We start from the raw sequence: 26211 nt of genomic DNA, 5'->3' as shown, positions 1-26211 counted from the left end.
TATTCAGTACTTACTGCTTCAGGTAAAGAAAGGAAGTCTGTGGGGAAGGATGGTGGTGGCACGGGCATTGTTACCATAGTTCCCATCCATATCATTGGTTCCCAACTACTTTATCTGGCATTCCGGAGGAAGAGAAAGACAGTGTGCTCTCGCAGCCCAGCCAGCCCCGTCTCGTAGGATTTAGCGTCCGTCAAAGGAGAGGTGTGGGGTGAATGGCCCCTTTCCTTTTCAGGCCCTTTTGGTAGCAGGATGTGGCATGGCTTGAAAGAAGGCACGAACTGAGTTACTGGGACAATTGCCCGCGTCTGCCTGATTGACTTGCAAGAATGGGCTGTTTGACTCCTGGGGAGGAAGCCTGGAGAGGGTCTTGGTTTGCTTCCAAGAGGAACTTAATGCAAAAAATTACAGTGGGAAAGCAGGAAAACACAAGAGACTGAAAAGTAGAGATGGCAACTAATAAAGTTGTCTTTTATCTTCAGAATTATAGAAGGATTGTGTAGGTGTAATGTAATAATGTAATAGGATATATTGATTTCCACCCCCACCCCCCCCCCCCCCACCCCCCCCAGTAGCTCATCCCTGTGTTTCTATTTAGTAATCCTTTTTGGCAAGATGCTGCGTGTGATTGATGGGTGTTTTATGCACAAGTGATCACTTTGCTGCTTATCAGAACAAGGTCTGTGCAGCAGATATAGGGTGTCTTGCATCTTTATTTTTTTTTCTTTGTCACTGTGCATCTAAACGTTGTAGTTTTACAGGAGAAATGTTGAGCCCCTGGTAACAGCCAGATGGTAGAGGAACCTTTGCAAGGCTGGCCCCATGGGAAGTGCAGATATCTGGTTTCAGGTGTGGTTAAATTGCAAGCTGCAACCTCTACAAGAGGTTAAAATGCCCATAACCTACTGACCGTGTGACTTTTATCACTTCCTGCCAGCAGATGGAAAATTTTGTTCAAATGGTAGGGATTAATGGGGGGCTTAATTGAATAGGAAGTTTTTCAGCCATTCAGATGATGGCTAAAATGATCCATACGCTGTTACTTCTGACATCTCTGCCAGAAGTAATCTCTGGCTTTCTGGCTAGTGCAAGTTGCTTTCAGTGGAAAGGTGAAAGATTGCTAGAGTTCAGGTGCTCATGTTTTTCTGAGATTGGAAAACAAGAATGAAATGATCTGTAAAATAACTTTATTTTCAAAAAAACAACACACCACAATTGCAGAGAAAAGGCCGTTCAAAGCGAAAAGAGAATTTTCCTTCAGTCGCACAGCTTTGATCTTGCATCCTCTTGAGTTTTAGCAGTTGGTCAGATTACTAGGGAGGGAGCTGCTGATGTCTCGGGTATTATTTGGCATATCATTCACCATTCAATCTGAATCTGCAACTGTTTTGAAGAGGAATATGGAACAAAGAGCAGCACTGAATTTATCAGGAACCAGGGTTTCGGGTAGTGCCGGAGGGCGTCGCAGGAGTAAGGAAGTGGGAAGCTCTGTCATCTGAACCGTGCTGGTTTTGTTTAATGCCTCCTGGTTGGGAACTGGGAAGCAAACAGGTTTTGCAGATGTCCCTCAGATGTCTGAGAACGCTGAAAATGATACTAGAAGAATATTGAAGTTGTGCAGTGTGTTGGGCTGAGCAGCTTTGACTTCTGTGTAATTAAATAGGGGGGAAATGCTCAAGTTTTATGAAAATGGGCAGGTTTTAACATTCTGTAGGCTCGCTTCCATAGGGTGGGAAATCTTTTTGTAGGGCCAAAAAGGCTTTTGAAAAAAAAAATATTTGTGGTAGATAACAAGGTCCCGGTTACATGTAATCCAGCACAGACAGGAGAGGGTGTTGGAGAGCAGGTGAAGTGCAAAGGGAGAGCATTTTTCACCCCTACGCTTCCCCCACAGTGGGTTTACTCCGTGTAGGAGAACGAGGAGGATTGCTTTGCTCTTCCACCTGCAGCAGGACATTGCCAGTTCTTTGCCAGTAGATGGAGACGGTGCAAGGGAACTGGAGAGGAGAGGACATCCTTCCTCCGGTGTGGAAGGTGTGTGTTAGTGTGGAGTTCAGCTCCAGCACATGGGACAGGGTTTAATGTGGACAAGTAATTTTATTTTTGTGGTTTTCTCCTTGAAGGAAAGTTTGTCAGGACATATGGTAGTGATTATCAAAACCCAAGCAAATGTGAACAAGTTCCTTAATTTTTATTTTTTTTTTCCTGCTGCCATAGTTTAGCGTTTTAATTTTCTGGCATGTGGTGATGCTCTTCTCTGTGCAACAGCATGGCATAAAATGGCAGCCCTAGCCTAAAGTCACTCCTTGGTGATGTGCTTCCTGTAAAACTTGCTGGTGTGTGCTGGTGGGTTTGCCTCAAGCTGGGGCTTGGGAGTCTTGGGTCACAACACCAGGGAAGAGGGTGAACCACCATTTCTGGATGCAGGAACCAGTAACTCCAGTCTTCATTTACTAAGCACATCTGTAGGTATCAGTGCTCAACTGTACTTGGGTAAGCAGCTTGCGGGGCACTGGTGAAAAGACCCAAGTAGCAGATGGGGATGAAAAACACTGCAGAAGAAGAATGGCTCCAGAGCGTGGCACAGGAGCAGAAGCATGCTGTGCACAGGAGGGAGCGTGGGGAGGAGTCAGAAGCTGTTGGAGCTGACGGTACTGTTGAAATCAGTACAGAGTGCCATTTGATAAGCACTTATTTGCACTGATGCAGGCACTTATTTGCACTGATGCAGGGACTTCCACTGTAGCTTAGTCTCATAGAGTTAACTTGTCTTTTCTTGCATCATGAGCTGTCTCTAGTCAACAGTCTGTGCAGCATGCATAGCTCAAAGATCAACAGAGAGAGATGTATCAAGGACCCAGCCCCCTCCAAAATGGACTGCTGCAATACTTTCCTGCCTCTTGTCCCTTCTCATGAGGATGCTTTTGTGTTACTGTGTACATTTGTAGCTTGTGTGAGCATATCTAAGCTGGCCCAGTTGAATGCTGTTGGCTGTGGTGGCAAGGGTGTCAGTACTAACCAGGACCTTGGAAGGAGCATTTGTGGGACCCACAGTGAAGTGTCTGCAGCGTTGTTGTTAGATTCCTGTGTGGACTGATGAATTTGGAGGTTTAGCCTTGGTGGCTTTATTGCAACCTGCAGTGAGATTGTAGGGTAGACACAACTGGAGTACAACCCATAGCCAGTCGAAGGTTGACGTGCCTGCGCTCATGTTCTTAGACTAGAGATGAAGTTACTCCAAAATAGGAAATTTTAAGAACTATTGCAGGACAAAGGAAGGGTGGCACCACCTGTCTCCAGGATTCAGAAGGATCTCTTCTGCCATCTATTGCCACGTACAGCTCACCACATGCCTGTGTGGAGGAGAAAAAATTCCTGTCCAACCTCAGGTGGGACAACCCTGGAGAAAATGATTTAAAAGAGCCATTATCTTGCTGAAATAGATTGTCCAGATCCCACACGTACAGAAGAATAAGAATAAGCTTTTGGACCTGGGTTATGGACAGTCTGTAGGACAGTTGCTGTAGCCTGATCTGATGACAAAGGCAGCTAACTGTAGGAAAACAGCTTGGGAGCTTCATTCAGCTGCCATATCCTCATTTGGTCATGCTCCCGCTGCTCCTTCCTGCTGGGCAGCAGCCGATAAACCCTGCCACAGCCACCGGCACATGGGATGGGTGGAAATGTTTGAGTATCTGGTGGTGATTAATGTACTTAAATCTAAATCAGTCTTTCTCCAGCTGGTGGAGACTGGGCTGGAAGCATCCCGTTGTTGAGATGCTTGAAGGCAGATGTGTGGTTTCATAATTGTATTGTGCTGGAGTTGCGCCGTGGTAACTCGGGGTCCTGTTTTGATTTGTGCATGATGAGAGCATTTTTGACCCTGTGCATAGGGCTACAGTGATGCAAATTGTGTACGATAGGCATAGACTGGTTTTGCATCAGGTCCAAATAAAACCAGTTGCAGCAGTAGGATGAGAGAAGACCCATGCTCCTGGAGGAGGGCTGCAAGCTTGATGAGTTACACTTTTGGGTTTTGGGGTTGTTTCTTGTTCCTCTTTGCTTCTGTGTGTCTTGAGGTCTATAGAGGGGACTCATGTTCACAGTGGGGAAATACTGCTGCTACATCAGGGTAGCGTCAAAATTCCCTGGCCACCATGGATGTTTCAGGACAAAACCCAGGGCATTTAGTACCTAGTGTGATTCATACCTCTCAAGGTTATCTAGACCACTGAAACACCCGAACTGCCTGGATCCGTAGCTGAAATCTGAATGTAGTGCTAGTTTTCTACAACTTCTTCGACACCATCTAGTACGGGCCTCAGTCTGCCAGGCAAGATCTGCATCCCTATGTCATTGTAGCCACTTGTATGTGCAAGGTGGAGTATATACAAGGCTCATATATGGTGGCTGGAATTGTCCAGTTCCTCCACAGTTAATGTGGTGGTGGGTGGTAAACAGTGTTCAGAGACTTTTAAAGAACTCCCACTTTGCCCAAGGCTGTCTTGTGTGTAGTTTTAACAGCCAGCTATTTCACTTACTGGGTACAAGTGTGTTTGCTAAACTGCGTGAAGTGAGGTGGTTTTGGAGACTGTAAATACCTTCTTGTGATCTGTGAGCATGGTCAGGAGAAATAGGTGATTCCAGAATTAATGATAATTTGAGCAGTTTTTAGCAAACAAGTTTAAGTTGCCAGCTGTACTTTGAACTAGCCATTAAGCATATGGGTTAGCTCAATTATCATTTATTAAATGTTATTCCCAAGCACCTTTCCATTGTTTTTTTTCAGGAGAGGAGGTTCTCGGAAACCGTTTCCCATTTAATATATATGCAAAAAACCACCACCAAAAAAACAAAAACACAAACACCAAAGGAAAATGTGCATCCATTCATTGTGGCTAAAGTTTTAGAGCAAGAAGCGTTATTTACGGAAACATGCTCTGTTAGGCTCAGTAATCAAGGATTGAATGGAGATGGGCTTAGTATTTTACTCTGATTTGTTCACTTGAGAATTTAAGACTGGTTTAAAAACATGTTGTTAATTTAGGCCCAATTTAAAATTTTTAGACCATAGCAGGTAAAAAAGATGGAGCGAATATAGGGCTGAGTAAAATAACTTCTGAGGATTCTTGCGTTCAACCTTACTGGAATGTTTTATTTACTGAAAACTAATGCCAATTCTTCTAATCAGATGATAGCATTAAGAATAATGCTCCTACCTAGTAATTGCAGGTCTGGGTTGTGTCTTGGTTTGCGTGATCTTGCAGATAATTTTGAAGGAGTCACATCTTAGAGTGGCCACACGCTTTGCACTGGTTAACTCCACTTGGTATCTGCGTGGATGGGAGTGACCAGCTCTCTTACCCTCTAGTTCCTTCCTGGTACAAGCAGGTGTGGAGACACAGAAGATGATTGAATCTCCATTTCCACTACTGCAAACTTGCTGGCAGTAATGACTGAGCCAGCATGTTGTTGAAATGGGCAACGGGTTCTGCTGATACAAGCAGAAAATACTGTCCCAGAAGCTTAGGGGTATGTGAGAGAGGAAATGCAGTTCAAAGGACTCGTTCATATGCCTCTTTTCTGCTCTTGGTGCGATGCTGTTTATTCACCTGATGTTGTAGCTTGGGGGACAGGGGTTGCAGTGGTATGTGAATATATAGATAGAAACACAGCCTAGTACTACCAGAGCTAACACTTGCACTTAAGTGTGCTCTAGGGACATCCAACAAGATCTCCTTGTTTTCTGAGGGCAGTCTCTTCCCCCCCCCCAATATTTTTGCTTATCCAAGTAATGTTTACCCTCACAGGTGGAGGGAAAAAAGTTTGTTTCATTTAAGTTTTGGCAGTGTTGATGTAGACAGCTTGGTTTGAGTTCTCATGAAGATTGTCATCGTCTAGAAAGTTACTCTCTGCAGTGAATGTCTTGGGCTTGTTCTCAGGAGTGAAAGGGTGAGATGTAACTTAGCCATGCTTCCCACTGGCACAAGTGGTAGTGGTAAGGAATTCCCTATTGTCCCGTGAAGAATGATAAGCCCAGCACCAAGCTTTGCATGCCTAGAAGTGCCTGTCACATGGTTGATTTTGTTTGAGCTGGAAATTACACCCTTGATAATCATCTGATCTCCAGCAGACACCTGGCTATTAAAGCCTAAATGACTTTTGTTTGTTTGTCTTTCTTAAAAGGAGGGCAGAACATATCTACAGCCTATCACTTTCAGATAAGTTTACCTTAATAAACAAAGCTGCACACACAAACGAATCTTCACGTACAGGCGTGTTGTGCACTGATGAGAACAAAAAACTGTGCACTTCAAACCTGACTTAGGCCATGGGTAGGGACAAGTAAAACTCAGAGATAACTATTTTATTTCACCAAACCAGCAAAGTGTCATAGTAAGGAAATAAATAACCCAGATACCCAGCAGAGGGAAAACTCTAATGATATTGGCACCGAATGGTCAGCACAAAAGCAAAAATCAGCGAGGTGGAGCAGCTGGCCGTGCCAGAGCCTTCCCTGTAATGGGTGCTAGTGGCTGATGGAAGGACGGCTGTGGTGCTGGACTGTGACTGTGTGTAGCTCTATGGGATGGTCAGGTTAAGACAGCAGCATGGAAAGGTCTCACAGAACTTAGCTCAGCTGTACCCATGCAAGGACAAACCCCTGAATGGGGGGGGGGGGGGGGAAAAAAAGTAGTAAATTTGTGGTGCACTGAGTTTCTGCTGCCCAGATTGAGAGGGTTAGTACTGAAGGAGATGTGAGAACTTCAAAGACTGAGCAATAACAGGAAACCCAAACTCCCCCTGTTTAAAGGTGTGTTTTGATAGAGGATGGTTCCTCAACAGGTAGCCTTAGATCAGGCAGCAAGTCTGTATTCTTATCTACCTAGTGTTTGGTGAAAACTAATACCAGCTCATTACTAATAGTTAGTAGTAGTGATTTTGATGTGATAAAAGTATCTACAAATACGTTGCAGTTTCTCAGGAGGAGAAGCAACAAAAGCAAAGTAACCAAATATCAGTGCTGCTTTTAGAAAGACAGAGGCACAGATTCCTTTGCTTGTAGTTTGCAGGCTGCTCACTAGCAGCTCAGAAAGAGAAAACCACACTGCATTGAAAAGGGAAATGGAATTAATCACAAAACTGACACTCAAGCACCCACTTAAGCTTTGGTTCCTATAGAGTTTGGAAATCTAACTCCAGTGGTGCCATTATAAAGAAAAAGAACATAAACATCAGGCTGTGGAAAAGCAGGAAATAATGAAGGCAAAAGTGAGGTTCAAGGAGTAAGTGAAAGGTTGCAAGACCAAACAGCAAGCATATATTGTAGTACACAACATGCAAGAAGTTTAGTGAAAACCTGCAGATTGCTGGAGATTAGAGGATGTTTGAAAAAGTTTGTTTTGCAAATCTTTTCCCAGTTGAGATGCATAGGTATGGCGACAGCCTCTCAACCCCAGAATTTGCTATAAATAGATTAGTATGGATATACATATATAATTGTGCATATTGTTCTTTGTGTATGTTTTATAGTACTTACGCTTTGCTTTCGCTTAGGAGTTACGGTGTAATAAACTGAAAATAGCCAGATTTTTGTACCGACGTACAACTAAATCTTGCATAGTGATAATTTAATACTTAGTTTGTAACTAACACAGCATGTGCTGTTACCTAGAGTATTAACATTTACTAAATTTAACACAGGCTGGTATTACTGAGCTTTGCTTTGCAAAGAAAAGTCCACCTTTGTGTAGTAGGTATTTTCTTCCTAAACATGTCCTTTTCTACAAGCGAAAAGCAATGGTGCTAAGATACTGTCTCTTAAAAGACATATCTGAAGTATTTTTAGCTAACACAAACTGTAGTGTTTTGATTATAAAGAATGTATTATTTATATGTGTTATATCTATTATAAATAATGTATTATAAAGACTTGCTTAAAATATGCAGCTAAAAATAAATTCCAGTTTGGAAAATCTTCAGAAAGTGTATTTTCTGTTGGAGAGAAATGTTTTGTAGCCTAGTCTGAGTTTGTACACTCAGGGTATTTTGGTTGTGGAATTGTAGTTAGTCTCTGGCTGTAGTTTGCTGTCTTGGACCTGAACAGTAGGTACAGTAGAAGAGAAGTGTACCAAAAGGAGGTGAGGTTTCCTCAGGCTGAAGATTTTTTGAAATTTGTGTCATAATTAGGTGCTCAAAGTCATCTCTCAAAGGCAGTAGAAGAAAAATAACATTCTGCTGGGAGAAGGTGAATTACTATTTATTTTTAAATAGTCTGGATATTTCTGGCTGTGTTGGGTGTTTGCATGATGTTTAGCTGCGGTATTATTTTGAGTGCTTCCCTCTTCTTGCAAAATTTTTTCTGCTTGGTATTTGCAGATCTTATGTAATGTATACCCTTTGGATGAGGACAGAGTGAGCACTTTATTTTGGGATGCAAACAGGATTTTTGTTGTTCATTTTGTCATTTGTGCCAGTCTGCCTCCTGTTGCCAAACGCACGCAAAATAGGTCATTCCAGCAGGAACTGTTGTATTAACAAGCAAAGAGCAAAGCCACATGGGTGGAGTTACGTGTTTGTAGAAACATAGAATCGTTTAGGTTGGAAAAGGCCTGTGAGATCATTGGGTCCAACGATTAACCTAACACTGCCAAGCCACCACTAAACCATGTCCCTGAGCACCACATCTACAGGTCTTTTAAACACCTCCAGGGATGGCGACTCAGCCACCTCCCTGGGCTGCCTGTTCCAGAGCTTGACAGCCCTTTTGGTGAAGGAATTTTTCCTGATCCCCAATCTAAACGTCCCCTGGCACAGCTTGAGGCCGTTCCCTCTTGTCCTGTTGCTTGTTACCTGGGAGAGGACACCAACCCCCACCTCCTGCAGCCTCCTTGCAGGGAGTTGTAGAGAGCCATAAGGTCCCCCCGAGCCCCCTCCTCTCCAGGCTGAAGCCCCCGGTTCCCCCAGCCTCCCCCCCCAGCCCCTGCCCCAGCCCCTGCCCCGCTCTGGTCACGCTCCAGCCCCTCAGTGCCCCCCTGCAGTGAGGGGCCAGAGCTGAGCCCGGGGCTCAAGGTGCGGCCTCACCAGTGCCCAGCACAGGGGACGGTCACTGCCCGGGTCCTGCTGGCCACACTATTGCTGACACCTGCCAGGGTGCTGCTGGCCCCCTTGGCCACCTGGGCACGCTGGGGGCTCATGCCCAGCCGCCTGCTGACCGGCCCCCCCGGCCCTTCCCCGCCGGGCAGTTCCCAGCCCCCAGCCCGCAGCGCTGCGGGGGGTGGGTGTCACCCGGGTGTGGGACCCGGCACGGAGCCGTGTTGAACCTCCTACAAGTGGCCTCGGCCCATCGGCCCAGCCTGCCCAGACCCCCCTGCAGAGCCTCCTGCCCCCCAGCCCATCAACACTCCCCCCAGCTTGGTGTCGCCTCCAGCTTACTGAGGGAGCGCTCGATCCCCTCGTCCAGGTCATTGATGGAGACATTAACCAGGCCTGGCCCCAGCGCTGAGCCTGGGGAACGCCACTTGTGACCGGCCACCACCTGGATGTCACTGCATTCACCCAGCCAGTTTTCACCCAGCGCAGAGTACGCCCATCCAAGCCACCAGCAGCCAGTTTCTCCAGGAGAACGCAGTGGGAAATGGTGTCAAAGGCTTTACTAAAGTCTACATAGACAACATCATACACACAAAATTCTGAGCGCTTTCATCACTTCCTTACCTATTCTGCCTTGCTCAGAATTGGTGCATGAGTGAGTACGATGGGCAGCTGTGCTTCATCTGCCTTACCTGTGATGGAGGGGGTGGTACTTTCCCTTTTGGCAGCAGCTTCACACTTACATTGGATTAAGTGTAATGTGAAACTGTGCCCCAAATCACTAGTTTATACTTCTAGAGGTTTTCATGGGCGCATAGGAGGCTATTAAGATGCATATACTCCTTCACAAGCAAAGTTTTGTTACCTATGTTTTCAATCGTGTGTGTTTGTGTGTTTTTCCTTTGCCTGGCCCATGTTTGAAACTGGTCATCTTCACGCAAATCTGGAGCAAAGACTGCTTAAAAGCTTGGCTTTTGTTTCCTAACATTGTGCCTCATCCCAATGTGTTGTAGCTACAGAATTACTTGCTTCTTGCTCATAGCTCCCTCTGTACACCTTAAGGCATTGAAGTAGAAGCCTGTGTAGCACATGCCTATCCATGCAAAGAACAGTAATTGTGGCAGAAACCTAAATAATGCTGCAGTCACAAAAGGGTGCCTTTGTTTACTAGTATTTGTAAATCAAGTTGGTGCTGCTTATGCCCTGTAAATCCTCAGGGTTTTAATAAAAAAACCGGATGTTTCAAAAGGAGCAGGGCTGTTTTTGTGTCACTGGTGAGCTCAAACTAAGCAGGAGGAAGTACAGCAAACATCAACAGAGGTGTGAGAGGAGAAGTATCTCAGACACATCTGACCGTAACAGCAAGAAGTCTCCACAGCCTCCCTGGGGAAGTGGCAAAAGTTCATAGCCATAGCCTGAAGCTGGGTGGAGGAAAGATCTGGCATTTTCACTGTCCTCACTGAAACGAAGGGTCACTGGTGGGAGCGTGGTAGGTAGCAAAGAGCCAGGGACGCTGCCAGGCCGTGTGCCCGCAGAACAAGCAGGGAATTGGTTGTACTGGGGGAGGATGGCTAGCAGAGAGTGTGTTTTCAAAGACAGACTGAACCAAAAGTACTTTCAATTCACTAATTCATTTCGTGTCTGTGCCGAACCTATAAGTCATTCCCTAATCCTCTTTCAATGCTCTAGGGACCAATATGGGGATGCTGCAAACAGCCCTGGCCGATCCTTGCTACAAAGGGTTAATCTTGAACCATGAAACAGACTTATCCTTTACTTTTTGGGGTGGTGGTCATTGCAGAATCCTCCCCCCTGCTTATCTTTGATCACAGGAGTTTTGAGCAGGTAGTTTCAGAGGTGTGGTGAGTGCACAGTGTGTCTTGACAGCCCAGCTGAAGAAGCACATCGATGGGCAGAATTTGCTGTGCAGATGACAGCAGCAGGCAGGGTTGCTTGCTAACCTTTATAGTATGGTGTCTGGCGAGAAAGTGTATGTTTTTTGCAGAGCAGAAGCCAACACAAAGCATTTTTCTCTGGCTGCATGTGTGATTTCGGTGATAGAAATGTAGTTGTTTGAAATTAAAATCCCATTCATCCTGTGTGGGAGTCCTTCGTCTACTTGATGGAGTAGGGCTTTGCAAGGCAATCTGAGCAATTTTGGGTGTATACAAGACTTCAATTCCGGGAAGATAGTTTGTTCATAGATACAACAAAATGTATGTGTTCAATAGTCTTTTAGTTCCAGTTCACAAATTATAAGCACTGTGATAAAAAAAATAATTATAACCATCATGTTATATTTGCTATTAAGGAGATGAAAATAAGCAGTAAGAGTGGCTGGTGGTGTTTGTTGTTTGGGTAAGTGGGGGCTGGATAATTAGAACGTGGACAATTTTATACAAAGTTTAGGGAGAAAATTGCTGAATGTTACTTTTGTTCTCTGTTGTCGTTAGGGGATGTGTGTATACATATACAAACACTGCTGGGATTTTCAACTTCTTTTTTTTTTTCTTTTTTCTGTTTTGGCCACAAAATTGTGGGAGTTTAAAATGCAGTAACAAGCCTGTTCTTCTTACCTAGCTATTTAAGTTTCATGTCTGTGCAAAAGAAGAGATTTGCCTCTTAGGTGTTTCATCCACACTGAACGATAGCTATGCTTTCCTGAAGTCAAGCCTGCTGTGGAGTGACGAGACCTGGCTTTTCCTTCAGTGTTATTTGATACATGTTTCAGTTTGACATTATGTAAATACTCTGCTATTAGGGAAGAAAATGACATAAAATTGCATGCTTTCTCAATGAGGTTTTAAGTTCTTTCAGTAGCTTCTCTCCTTTTTGAAGCTGTAATAAAGATCGTAATTAGAATCCTAGTTGCTTAAGTGAGAAATTAGCATGTTCTTAAATGCTGAGCCGAGCCAGGTTCCTAGTGAGACCCCCTCCGGGTATCTGTCCTGCCCCAAAGCGCTTTCCCTAATACCAATTTGTGTTCTGGACGTATTAAAGAAAATCATATTCATTGCCACCTAGCAGTTAATCAGAGCCTTCAGATAGGCTTGAAATAATTTGCATCCTGACTGCCAAAACCACCCGCATCAGTTAATTTCCTACAGCCATACCCGGCCATGCTCTAAAACTTAGCAGAGGGTGTCAGTCCATCACCCAGTAGCGGGACTGAGGCAGATTCACTCCGTGCATGTCCTTCATTCTTATAAACTGGTCATAACTACTGCTTACCCCCACCCCAGACCTCCTTGCTTTACTGTTTTCTAGGCTGTGGCCCAGGGAACAAAAATAGCTTTCCTTGAAAGTATTGATTTGTTTTTGTAGAACTGGGTGCTAACATAGATACTTTTATCTACTAATGTGTATTTTATCATGTAAATAGTATCCTAGCAGATTGGAATATGTGAAAATTTTAATGGGTCTAAAATAAACCTCATTTGTAGATTAATTAAAAACAAGTAGCAAAGAACACTGACACTTTTTTTAAAAAAAGACATTTTTATGGTGCAAAATACAGATTTAATCTCCAAACAAGTGAATGGTAAACTGTAATCGTAAGATGTGCAAGAAAATATTTGGAACATATGAAATAGTAGTCACAGATTTTATAGTCAAGATGTTCCCTTTCTGGTTTTCCAAATTGTTGCAGAAGTTACCAGAGGGTAAGGCAAATAAAATACTGCCTTCGCAGTGGACCCCAAGTAGGAATATGATACTGGTGGGAGGTGGATTCAGATCGCCCTGTCTCCACCCACCCAACCCCCCCCTTTTTTTTTTAATGGTGAATTTTTATATTCTGATGTCTCTTCTGCAAGTTCAGCCTAACGTGCTTCTGATATGCTCTTGTTTCCACAGGCCAAGGCTGCAAGCACAAAGGAAGTTTGCTCAGTCCCAGCCAAACAGTCCCAGCACAACTCCAATAAAGATAGTGGAGCCGTTGTTACCCCCCTCCTGCCACTCAGATTTCTGACCTCTCCAAAAGGAAGCCCAAGACAGAAGATTTTCTCACATTCCTCTGTCTTCGAGGTAGGAGTCTTGTAGCTGCTGAAGGGGGACAGTCTCATTCGAAGAATGAGCCATGGCACCACACACTAAGTAGCAGCCACACAAATGTACTGGTGCTGCGCTTGAATATATTGCATGCATTTCAAGTCTCAGCCATTTGACTGTATCTGCAGCAGAAGCATTTGAGTTCGTGGTTGTAAAGACCATAAAATGAGGCCAGTAGTAATGCAAAAGGAAATTTCTTTTATGCTTGACGCTCTGTTGTCCTGAATGGGGTTTTGTCTAGCTCTCCTAAGTCCCCCCGCATCCTCCTTTGTTTTGCCTGACTAGAAACTGAAGAAGTGTGTAACTTGCCTGAGTACTTATTCCTGCAAGAGGAGGTACCTGGTTGGAAATTCCCCTTCTCTACCTATTCACTGTCCTGTGTTTTTCAATTTGAGTGAGGCTTTTCATCTGACAGTGGGTGGAGGGGTTGCTGCTGTTCTTGGTTGCTCCAGGAGCTGGACTGTTCCCGTGGTGGTAATTAAAACAGGTGAGCTCCTCCGCTCTGCAACCCAAGTGCAGATGAGGTTTCTGAAGTTGTACAGCGAGATACCTGCATTATCTCACGGTAACAGGTGCCTGAGCCTGGCTGGAACTGGATGGCGTGTGTCTGGGATCACTGGTGTGTATTTGTGAGCCTGCGTGTCAGACTCGGGGACCTTAGCGTGAGGTATACAGTTGACTGTCCTGACTAAGCTAAAGAAGGAGACCACTCACCAGAGTGGTCACTTTTCCTGGGACTTTCTATGGGCCTGTGTCCCAAGTCATGTGATGAAAACAGCATCTTTCAGTTTAATCTCCCAGTTCTCATATCAGCTGTTGTGGCAGGTTTCTCTTTTGGCAGACACCGCCCCCCGTCCCCCGTTCGTCCGCCGCCCCCCCCCCCCCCCCCCCCCCCCCCCCCTTAGCGAGTTACTGCTCCATCATTGATGTGCTGGAACGATGCCTCTTGCTGTTGTTTTGCCCCGTTACCTGCTGAAAGGGTGTGCATTTGTTACAGATAGGGCTTGTTTGCAGAAGTCTTACCTCGGGTGTGCATTTGTTACAGATAGGGCTTGTTTGCAGAAGTCTTACCTCGTGGATTGGACCCTTCAAAGCTTGTGTTTGAACTCCCCTTTCCAGTTCTGAGGTTTCTGTTGCATCTGTGAGCAGCACTGGTCACAGCACCACCTGTATCTTCCTGCTGAGACTTTCTCACCTTAACGCAGCATGGTTTGATTTCCTTTTTTATTCTGTTCTGTGAGATTTTAGGCTAGTGGTAGCTTTAGACTGGTTGGTAATTTATCTGTCTTGACTCTGGTCCAATATAGAGCCTCCACCCTGCTGGGACTTCTGGTAAAGCGAGTGGGTGGAGGGGATGGAGGGGGGCTAGTTTGCTAGCTTTTGTGTTTGTTTAAAGGATTGCAAAGAGCAGAATCTAATGGTGTTTAAAGCGGCATCACAGTCCTCTGAAATCTAATCTGTGGAAATGTATTTCTAATTTAGTCTGCTGTGAGGTTGATCAGTCTGTTGGCAGCATGTCACTGCTGTGATCTGGGCCAACTGCCACAGTTGTTGGTGGGAAAATTCAGATGGGGTGTGTGTGTGTGTGTGTGTGAGCACACATGGCTGCATTCACACGCTTGTTTCCTCTGCTTGCTAACTAAGCATGTGGTATTTATAGCTTTGAAGGCACTTGCACTTAAAGAAAGGCAACCTGTGTGGGGATGTGGCCTGTCTCCATTTTTATTTCCTACTATCTCTTAGCATTGTGCTTTAACAATGTAAATGGGAAGCATGGGTACTTTTGTCCTCTTCCAGTGCTTCATTCAGAAGGTTTGTTGGGTTTTTTATTTCTATTTTAATCAGTGGCTGTTTAGCTCTTGCACCTGTAATTTTCTTCTTTGTTATTCATCTGTAGAATAATTGATGTTTTGTATTGTCAATTAAGAACTTGCAATTCATTCCTAATTTCTTCAGTATGCAGGGTACTCGTATATTTCAGACAACACGTGCATTCAGACGGCAAGATCCCAATTACAATTATATTAAAAACCACGAGGGAAAATCTGCTTTGAGTGCTACACATGGCATGTTCTTGGTCTGCTTAAACAGGCTGAAGAAAAGCAGAAAGGGGAAGCTGTCAGCTGTTTCAGCACCTCCACAAGCTTATTGCTCCATTACTCCTGTATAAAGCCAGACGAGGACCAGTATAAACGGGGAAATCTGCTACCTGAATGTGTTTGTGGAGGAGCAGGAAGAGTGGCTGTGGCTTGGAGGGAGAAGGAATAGGGTTGTTGAGAGCGGTATTGGCATGATTCTGCCTTCCCTCTCTGAACTGCTGTGTCCTGCCTGCCTGAGGTGGTGCCCGTTTGATCCCTGGGGAGGTTTAGCTCCAGGTGGCTGGGTCATTTGGTGTGCCTGTTGGAAAAAAGGACATGGAAGTTGGTTCCTAATATACTTGCAGGGAGTTCATGTAGCAGCCTGCTGGTACATCCAGCCCAGCTCCAGGAGGTCCCACGAGGGGCCTTGCAGGGCGCTGACAGGCTTGGTTTGGTGCTGCTCGGCTGGTGGCACCCAGAGAGCTTGGAGAGGGAAGAGCCAGCAGCTTACTTAAACCCTCCGTAGGGAAGACTTCTGATTTTTTTGGATGCAGTTTGTTTTGGTTTTGAACCTCTGTGCTGTTATTTGCTGAAGTGTTGAGGGATTCAAAATTGCTTGCGTGGTGGGACTTGTGGTTGTTCTGTCTTCTGTCCAGATATGTCTGTCCAGCCCTGGCTGTTTGTGCTTTCATGATAAAATGTGACATACAATTACATGGACATAAGAGCACACTCACAGTTCCCCACTTTGCAAATTGTTTAGTAGTAAGCGTAGTAGTGATTAGATCCAGGACAGTAAATCCCCAAGTTTGTGTGATTTTTTTTTTAATTGTTATTTTTTTTTTAAGTTAGGACTGTCTTAGGTCCTAGTTCTTCAAAATGCTCTGATCGTATAGCCCCTGCATTCATGATCAAAGCTTTCCTTTGGCAAGGGAGTCTTCTCCAGGAGTGGTGGGAAGGCAGCTCTGTGGTCACGTCTCTGTCCTCGTCCCACCATACCCAGCAGCGGTGTCAGAAGCACAGTGTAAATTTGTCGCACTATGTCAGCATGTACTTTCATTTTCTATTTTTAAACAGAGAAATTTAAAAATCTCATCACCACCACCAGTTCACTTTTCAGTACTCTGGGGTGGTGGTGGTGGGTGGTATTTTAAGTGGCAGCAGCTGAATTCTCTGTGTGATGGAGCAGTACTATCATGCAGCAATGCTGAAGAAATGCCCTCAGCGTACGTAAGGTCCCATACATGGGAAAAGAAATCCCAATTACCTGGCCTTCTGCTACTTATCAGAAAATCTAATGATTCAAACCACTTTTACTTTTTTTCCCTAGCATCCTGTTATTTCAAAACAAGGTAATTTAACCAAGAGGACCTGCTTGGTTTCATTATCCAGAACACTAGGGGCTTTAGACATGTTCTTAAGTAGTTTGGGTTTTGAACTTTTGATTTGATAACACAATGTACTAATTACTTCTTAAAAGGTAAGCGGAGCAGAATGAAAAGGCTGTTAAGAGTTGATGAATATTTGAGCACCCTGGAATGCATCTAGCTGACCAGATTTGGCAAGGCTCCCCTGCTTTCTATTATTTTAAAATCCTTTTTAATTTTTATTATTATTATTTTTTTTTTAAATTGTGACCTAGAATTTCCAACGCAAGAAGGAAGGGAATAGCACAGATATCTCTGAAGTGTTTGTCTGCAGTGTTCTTATCTTTAAATAGCTTCTTTGAAGGAGCCCGTATGCCCTTTGCCAGAGGCATAATTAGTATATTTCAGCAGCACGCATAGATACAAGCGTGTCATCTCTGTGTGGTTGTACAACAGCTTTCACTTTTATTGTATTTTCTGCCTCTGATCAAATTTTTTTAAACAGCTTCTGTTACAGTGCATTTAAGTTACCTTTACTCTCTGTAATTATTTACAGGTTAAAAATATTGTGAGTGGAATAATATAGGGTTAAAGGGGGAAGGAGAAACAACTCCCTGTGAGCCATAGATCTTTGGCAAAAGGTGATAACAGGGAGGCTATGATTAGGAGCCTACATTTTAAGAAGTTTTCCCATGATCAATTTTCTAATTAAGTCAGGCCTCTGGGAGTTACATGCTAGAGAATTTCAGGGATTCCTAAATAAAGATGGTTAATTGAGATCTCACAAATTGAGTTTTCAGGCTCTTCTAACTGTTCTGCAAAACGTGTGACTGTTCGTTTTTCTTTGAGTACTGCAATGACTTAACGATCCAATGATTTATTACAACTGAGCAAAACCGAAATAGAAAATCACACTATAGCATGTTTATCTGAACTTCAGTAAATCTCAGTGCCCCAGTCCTCGTGCAGTTTGCTTTTAAACAGCCTTTTGATTTTTTTAAACACCTTGTTTGGGTGGTAGGCTTGGGGGCCTTTGGTCCCAGCCTTCTCTCTGGAGTCTTAATAGGAGAGGTTTGCCTGTGCCAGTAGATACCTGCAGAGGTTTTCCATTACAGTGGGAGAGTCCCCACAGTCAGAAACGTGGGAGCTCTTGATTTTGGGCATGTTAGAAAACACCTATTTGCCTAGCTTTTAATGGGGCAGAAGGTACGCTTGCGTGCTACTCTAGTATCAGTGGGTACGCTGGACTTTGAGAGCCGGTGATGCCATCAATCACGCTCTCTAAGCACCAGCCTTCCAAGGGAGCACATTGCCCACCGCAGAGACACTGCTCACCAGATCGGAGTAAACACATTAAATAGGATGGCAACTTGATTAGGCTTGGAAGCAAAACAATGAAATGCTGACACTGTCCAAAAACATGAGCTGCTTTGCAGTCTGGGTTAGTTTTTATAATTCCAGAGTAATATTAAAACACGGAGATTTGTTTAAGATATTGGAAGAAGACTTTTTATCAATTTTAAGTCATTTGGTATTTGAGACTAAAATTTTAGGATGGATTGACAACACAAGAATAAACTTTAGAGTGTTGGGTCTTAATATTACAAACCTTTTAATAAAGATATGTTTGCATTTAGTAACTGTAGTCTTACAGTTTCCAAGTCGTTTAAATTTTGAAGTTAGGAGTAACATTGAAACGTAAAGTATGAGATACTTTGTGTATGTGCAACCAGTTAGTCCAGCTGTGGAATTTGCTGCTCTGGGTTGGTAAGGAACTCTCGCAGTGGTTTAGGATGAGAGTAATTTAATCAGTTTTGGCAGGGAGAAGTGAATATATGGGCTCACAGTGAACAGCACATGTGTGAAATACACGGAGAGAGCCTGGTGACCAACACCATGGCTTTATCCCTTCCCAGGGGATGGGAGTGCTGCTGGAGGGCCATCCCTCCAGGCATGCAGCTGAGGTTAGTTTCATATCAGCGTGTGCCTGCACGGGACACGAGGTGGGAAGAGCCGCTGAGTGCAAGACGGAGTAGCCTGTGTGTAGCACTACAGCTGAATCAAAGTTTTTACCTTGCTCTTCCCGTTGTGGGGCCCCTTTCTGCTGTTAATGATCCCGGTATCTACTCCTGCAAAAAGCCGCAGGATGAAATGAACTCGTTGAAACGGGAGACTCGTCTTGTAGCTCAGCCTTTATATTTGCCACAGACCCACTCCGAGTCCCTCGGCGAGCTGTTTTTCTGTTAAAATGAGGAGGAATGTTTTAACTCTGTATATAGGTATTGGCATAGCTGGACATTGATTATGGATGACCTGCTGGCATAAAATCCAAGAGCTGCGATGGCAGCAGCAACACTTCACAACCTTGCTGCCCACGGTGTTCAGTGCCCAGGTGGGCAGTGTAAGATATTCTGGCAAAGGCAGAAACCGGTGAGCTTGCTTCTGTAACCTGGGAACCTACCATAGGTTCAGTGTTCCCCAAAAGACTTAATTTGTTCTAGGGATGGAGCTCAGGGTCTCTTGGGTACGGAACATAGCCTGATAGCCTTTTGGGAATGGCGGTGTGGGGGTTTGGGACTTGCAGGCTTGTCTTGTTCCTGGTGGAGGGGAGCGTAAAGTCGGGGGTCGAAGTGTATGTGGGAAAGGTTGTTTTTGAGGTTCCCTGCCAAATCTAGGCAGGTTAGTGACAGTAAACTGCTTTGAGATGGTCAGATATGAATTGTAGACGTGAGACACGCTCTACTTGTTTTTTTTTAATATTCTGTAGTCTGTCACTCTGCTGTGTGTTCTGTTGACTTTGGAAAGTGAACCTTTGATTTTTTCCCTGCAGATTCACACATTCCCCACCCTTACTCGGTTTCTCTAGAAAAGGAACAATTTTATTTGGCTTTTTGGGTTTAGCTCTACTGCTTTGAAGAAAGGACCAAGAAGAAAATGGGGTTTGTGTCAGTGCACTAGCCATAACACTAAGCAACTTGGTGATTCGTACAACGGCAGAGGAAGGGAGAGTTTGAGCGTCGGTGTGTTTATGAGCTCTGTTTTATTTCTGGACTTGGGATGGCCTTTTCCTCCCCCTGGCTCAGGCACTGGGGAGCTCCCTCTGGGACCGTTCCTGCAGGTGGAGCCAGGCAAGTGAGATACAATTGCTCTTTCCTATAGAGTTTATGCACTTCATTCTCTTTTAGCCTTGCTCCGTAAAACGACCATAAAGTGCAGGCATAAATTACATTTATTCGCACTTCAGGGACTTGGCGCTGTCCTGCCAAAACGTAATAAGTAGGACATATAATAAATGAGAAGCAGGCCCTAAATTTTAAGCATTGAGGTGCCAGTACATCAGGAGCATTTGGGAGGCAAGGTTTTTCCACCTGCATACAGCCCCGAAATGGGGTCGTGGGTCGGAGCAGAAGCCAAACCTGCGGCTGCGGTTCGTTGTAGGGCTTGGCATGCCGCATGCTTATCGGGGCAGGCTGAAGGCCCGCATACCTTGACCTGCCTTGTGCTTAAATCATTTTGATGTCTTAAATTGTTTTAAGATTTTTCCAAAGCACATCTGGGTTATGTTTAATTGTTAGGAGGAAATAAAAGAGAGGAGCTAGAGGGGGAGTTGGTGTAAATAATTCATGGAGAAGAATCCTCCAATTTTGCAGAAACCACAGCCCAAATTACAGAGAAGGCTCTTGGATTGAGATGATTTTTGTTGTGGTTGTAACATACCAGGGTTTGAATCCTGTCCAGATGAAAACATTTGGTTTGTACTTCAGTAAATATTGCAGAAACACTGCCAGCTAATTCTGAAGAGTAATGAAATAGTGCTTTTGGCAAAGCACATGCACTTTCCGTACTTCTGATTCCACTCTTCGGATCCAAATTCAGAGTTTTTTAAAAATGTTTAGCTAGTCCAAGACAAAAGTTAATGTAATTTAATGAGAAACAAAACATACTGTAATTTAGGAGGGAAAACTACACATTTGTCAAATAAAAAAAAAAATTTAATAACCTCATTAGTCAAATAAAATGGCTGAAAAAGAGTATAGTTTATTCTATTAATCAGGCGCTTGCTGCTGAGGTCAGTGCATCTGTATGTACAGGTTGTGTAAGCATCAGTTCTGCCTACTGTTATTAGCCAGCCTGAATTTTGCACCGTGACTTAAAAAAAATATTTTACTTTATACTTATTGTTGTATAAGCATCGTGTTGTTATAACAAAGGATATAAAATACATTTGTCATCCTTTCATATGCATTAGGCAATGCTTTGTGTATAGTTGTGGTAATTGTTTTTCCTATATAGTTAGGTTTTCTTTTGTGTTACTCTCACAACAGGAGGGAAGACCAAAATACTCGAGAGAATTTCAATAATGAAACTGCAGATACTGACGGCACCAGTTGCCAAATGTACTTCAAACCTCATTTTTTAAAGAGCTGAGTATCCTCCCTTTTTGTAATAATTCATAGCTCACTATAACTATGATGAGTGAATTAAAAAAACCCAACTCATCATTAATGATTTTCTCAAAATTTGCCACGCACAGTGGTGTCTGATCAGAGGAGCAGTAACTCCTGCTCTGATACTGGTGAGGAGAGGCTACCTGCCATTCTGTTAGCTGTCCGAGCTTTCCATGTGGTTTGCAATCCCTTGGACAGCCCCGACAATTTGTTTGGCTTTCAAAACAGCAGGATGAGGGCCAGCTTTGGCAATTTGGCCTTCCCGCAGTGAGGCAGAGAAGAGGGCTGGGAAGTTCCTCCCAGGTTGCAGCCTGGCCTTGGCCATAGCTTTTCTGCTCTCAACTGTGAGTTGACAGCGACCTGTTGAGCAGAAGGTGAGTGGCATGTGTCCAGGACAGGGCAGCAAGTCAGCAGCACTATCAGACAGGTGCTCCTGTTAAAGCTGCTCAAGACAAGGTGTCCTTCCTGCTTTCCTGTATTTGTTACTATCTCACGTCAGCAATTTTTTCAGTAGCTTCCCTCTCCCGTTGGTCCTGCATCCTGTGTCCGTTTGCTAACTCACCTCTCACCGCTTCCCTCTTCAGCCCCAGCCCATCTGAGTTCCTGCCTTCCTCTGTGCTGCTGCTGTTGCCTGCCCTTTCTTTCAGCTTACTTCTTCTGCCATGGCTGCTTCTTCCTTTCCCATGTGTTGCGATTGCCTCATCCAGTTCTCTGGTGATGGCATGTGCTTTTGTACAAACATTGATGCAGAACAAATCGACTGTCTTGGGGAGGGGGAGCATTTAGGAAGTATGTGCCTAGACATCGTCAGGACAGAATGTAAAATGTGCAGCTTCTACATGATACTGGAAACATACTGTGTCTCATGTTTTGTTTAATAACATAAAGTGATATATTAAGCTACATATTCAATAAGAAAAAGTGTGCATAGAAATTTTCCAAATCTTTACTTGAGAACTTGTAACATTGCATTACGGTTACAGCATTTATTAGTGGACTTTAATTTCCTTAGTCTGGGATTTTAATCTGAATCAGTTCCCTGATCCGATTCACCACATGGCCCCACAAAATATTATACTGCCACAGTCAAGGTGGTGGCACAGGAATAAGAACAAGAGGCCAGATGGAGGCAGATACTCTGTAGACCATTTATGATGCCAAGAAAAATGTCCATGCAGCCACAGACAGTCTAGCTGGTTCCTTGCATGAAATGTCTTCTACATAAGTGGTGGGAAGTCAAATTTTATTTTCTAGATTACCATCACATTTGCTGAGTGAGTGGGTTTTTCAGGCACCTGCTGCTGGGGTGGGCAGCAGGGTGGGTGTCTCAATGTGGAGGGCTGCTCACACACCTTCCCTGGGTGCTGGAGGGCTGGACCCCTGCTCTTCCCCTTCATCCGCTGCAGTGCCTATGGTAGCAGCTGCCTGCACAACCTGGGGGCTCCCAGCACAGGAGACTTGCAAAATCCAGTACAGCCACAGGCTCTCGTAACTGTCTCACCGATTTTTCTGCTGTTTTCTTGGGGATGGAAAGCAAGGAAGAGGGGAATTGCATACCCAGAGTGCTGAGACCTGGCATGCACCACCTCCCAGGCACAGATGTTGCCCTCTATCGCATTGCAGCTCTTCTCTTTTGGTGTTGGTTATTAATTAAATTCTAATGTTACTCTTTCAGTTGCCCTGGGCAGGCTTTGAGAATCATGCCCTGGTGCTGGGGGAAGGCAAGAGGAAGAGGAGGGATGATTGCGCATCCTTACTCTTGTCTGGCTACCAAAATACACGCAAGAATGAACTGGCATAGCTGCCCCGTGGGTTTCTGTTGCTGAGTGTGTCCGGGCAGACAAAAATGTGCAGAATAGTGTGTTGAAAAATAAAAATCAAGCAAACATCCGCAGCTGTATGTTCTGTGAACGTGTATGCATGTATGTCTGGTGAACCTGCAGTATTCTTTATTCTTATGCCAATTTTGAGGGATTTTATCATCTTGCTGTCATACATCATTTTCATGATGAATACCTGTTATACATGGAGAAACCTGAGAGCAGCAAGTCTCAGTGAAATCTGTAAGGAAAACTACCATGTTGTTAACTTGAGATGAAGACAGTCCATATTTATGAGGAAGGGCAATATATTTTGTTAGACCAATTGCTATACCTAGAAGAAACAAACCAGCTCTTGAGCACACATTCTTCTCCACATCTTCAATGGTCTTAGACATTCATGGCTACAATAGCACTACTTAGTATTTTTTATATAAATCAGCAGTTTTGGGGTCCCTTGTAGAGGTAGGATGCGTCATCATGTGCACATCCCTGTCTGGTCTCGGAGGCTAAGAGGGATATTTAGGACAGGAGTCTGTATTATGATAAAGAAGGTGAGTGATCGCCTAGCTTCCACTTTTACCGGTGCAGCTTCACATGTATGAGCTTCATTAGTTCTTCAGTCAGGAGGAGTCTGGAGTTTTATTTCAGTAGGAGGAGTTTTAGGGTGTTCTCTTGGCTCTTTGCTTGGTGTAAACCACCACCAGCGCACGTCAGCTGCTCACACTTAGCACATCAGGTGTTGTATAATCAACATGTTACTCTTTCAGCTCAAATGAAATCACAGTGTACTTAAAGGCTTGTCTTCCCTTCAGTTTGCTCGTAAAGGGAATTTGCAGTATCAGGAGTCCGAGTAGCCTGTTCCAGTATTTTAAACTAGTGTTTTCTCAGCCTTTTGGACATGTTTAGCTACCTAGGCTTAAAGTGAAAGTGGTTTTAATCAGCTCAACCCATAGGTGTGAACAAATTCTCAGTACTTCAGGCTATTCCAGAATGGAAATCTTACTATAAAAGATGATGATTAAAATAGTTCTAATATAAAAAGTAAGCAAGAAAACTCAAAAGCTTTTATATTTCTTTCAGTGTCCTTCATCCATAGCAGTGCTTAAATAGAATGAAAATGTTTGAGTTCAGCCTTTTTTTTTTCTTCTTTCCTTTCCGTTTTGTAAGTCAACTTTAATATGTAGGAAAAGCTGGGGAGCAGGAGGAGGGGTGGCAACCCAGATTGAACACTAGCTTTTCTCCAAGGTCTCATATTGCAGAGCACTTAGATCAGTAAAGTGAGGGCTAGCAGGACTCTCCTGTGTTATTGGATGTTGCTAGTCTAATTTTTCTGGAAATGTACTTCCCAAACAGTCCCAGCTGTCCCAGGAATGCAGTTTAACCGTTGTTGTTCACAGTCCTCGATTGGAAAGAATTAAAAAATGTCATTCTGGCCAAAGATTTATGCACTGAGATTACAACAGTTGAATACCAAGAGTTAGGTGAAGTTTCTGTCTGCTGTCGCACTTGGGTTGGACCCTCCTTCCTTTCTAAGCAGAAGGACACAGTATTGTATTTTATTCTGTGCATACAAAAAAAGAAAAGAAAAGTAAGATTGCTGTTGTAATAACATTTGCGTCGCAGATGATCATTTTTTTTGGTGGTTGCTGTTGAAAGCAGCTGACAAAAAGGCTCAGGGATATGGAACTCTAGGGAAGATGAGGCTTAGAGAATAGACGCTCTATCTGGTCTCCTATTGTAGTGTCTCAGAAGGATAAAATTTCTGACTGTTTCTATTATAATAGAGAGATTTCAGTCTGTGTTTGAATCTAATTTTGAGGGTTCCTAACAGTAAGTTTCTTTTACTGCTATCATTTGTCAATGCGTTAATGCCGTGATGGTGCCAGACTTTGGATCCTGATTAGAACTGTTGCACAATACAGTCTTGCAGAGCTAATAACTTCTGAATCCATACCACAGACTTGGGTATCTAGATGTAAAAAAAATATCTTATTTTTCAGGCAGCACTGTTGTAGACTAACTGTTTTGGAATCTTCTAGTTAGTTGTTGTTGAGACTTAAAGCTCCCCTCCAAGCAGAAGAATTAATGTGCCTCTCAGCACCTCTTACCTACTATGGTTGATTGCTTAGAGTGTGCCAAAAAGTTCTGGGCTTGCATAAAAATGCAAAGGTTTTTGTTTCTATAAGTTGCTACAGCTCTCATGCCGTGAAATGTGTCAGCAGTCTTAATTTGATCATTAGTCTATATAAATGTGAAAGTTGTGGCATGCAAAAGGCGCTCCCCCTAGGATAACCATATGTCCATACATTTACGTCTAAGCTGGATGGATTAAGTATGTTATTTCAGGGGGCAGAATCGCCATGCCCTAGGTGCAGTTTTCCCTGGCTGTCCCAAGCCTACCACCGATGCACAGCACGGGGTGCGGTGGGGTTTCTCTCTGCTTCTCCCCAAGGCAGCCGTAGTCCCCAAGGGGCCATTAAAGAGACCAAGAGCAAAGGTCTTTACAGGTGGGAGCTGAGCCCCACACGGCAGCTTGCTTGCTCCCCCCTAGCGGGATGGAGGAGAGAATTAGAAGTAAGAAAATTAAGAAAACTCATGGGATAAAAACTCATGAGGTAAAGAAAAACAGTTTAATATGTAATGCAAAAGCTTTGAGCGCAAGGAAAGCAGAATAAGGAATCCATTCACTACTTCCCACTGGCAGACAGGCATTCAGCCATCTCCAGGAAAGCAGGGCTTCATCGCGCCTGACAGTACTGTAACTCCAAAAGTCCCTTCCTTTCTCCTCCTTTCTCCAGCTTTTATTGCTGAGCACGGTGCCGTGTGGTCTGGGACACCCCTTTGGTCCGTGGGGGTCAGCTGTCCTGGCTACATCCCCTCCCAACCTCTGCCCCCCCCCCCCCCCCCGCCTGCTCGCTGGTGGGGCAGTGTGAGAAACAAGGTGTGTGTGGGGCAAGCCTTGACGCTGTGCAAGCACTGCTCAGCAGTAACTAACACATCCCTGTGTTACCACTGCTGGTTTGGTCACAAACCCAAAACATAGCCCTCTACAAACTACTATGAACAAACATCCCAACCCAAACCAGTACGCAAAGGAAAGGTTGGTTCATTGCAGGAACAGCCTATCCCTGGTTTTGTGCCCTATTTAGCTATCCGTTCATTTAGAATTTAATTTTTGTAGTTAGAGTGTTTTGTACAAACCACATGGGAGCAGAGAATACACAACCCACAAACAACCTTTCGTTAGTTGTTGGCAATGGCAACACCAACAGCTCAAAACCAACCAAACCAGGGAATTGCTGTTCTGAGGAGCTAGAAGCCAGAAGTGTTTCCTAAGGAAGCATCAGCCAAATAG

The 26211-nt window shown here is 44.2% G+C and overlaps 1 protein-coding gene across 3 annotated transcripts in view; it reads left to right on the top strand.

Moving 5' to 3' along the window:
• JARID2 (jumonji and AT-rich interaction domain containing 2) overlaps positions 1-26211 on the top strand; it is a 100155-nt gene that overhangs the window by 22008 nt on the left and 51936 nt on the right. Inside the window, exon 2 of one of the 3 annotated variants that reach the window (XM_056331035.1) lies at positions 12946-13116. Coding sequence is in view for 1 of the 3 variants with exons in the window: in XM_056331034.1 (XP_056187009.1) it covers positions 14844-14952 (109 nt within the window). In the remaining 2 variants the exon portion in view is untranslated. Of the gene's footprint in view, positions 1-12945; positions 13117-14212; positions 14350-14831; positions 14953-26211 lie in introns of those variants that run through there. The other 2 variants (XM_056331036.1, XM_056331034.1) reach the window with 2 other exon arrangements.

Source organism: Falco biarmicus, chromosome 3 (genome assembly GCF_023638135.1).
Source record: "Falco biarmicus isolate bFalBia1 chromosome 3, bFalBia1.pri, whole genome shotgun sequence".
Classification (NCBI taxonomy): Eukaryota; Metazoa; Chordata; class Aves; order Falconiformes; family Falconidae; genus Falco; species Falco biarmicus.
Note: the sequence above shows the minus strand (reverse complement) of the source record. Positions and strands in the feature narration are given on the sequence as shown.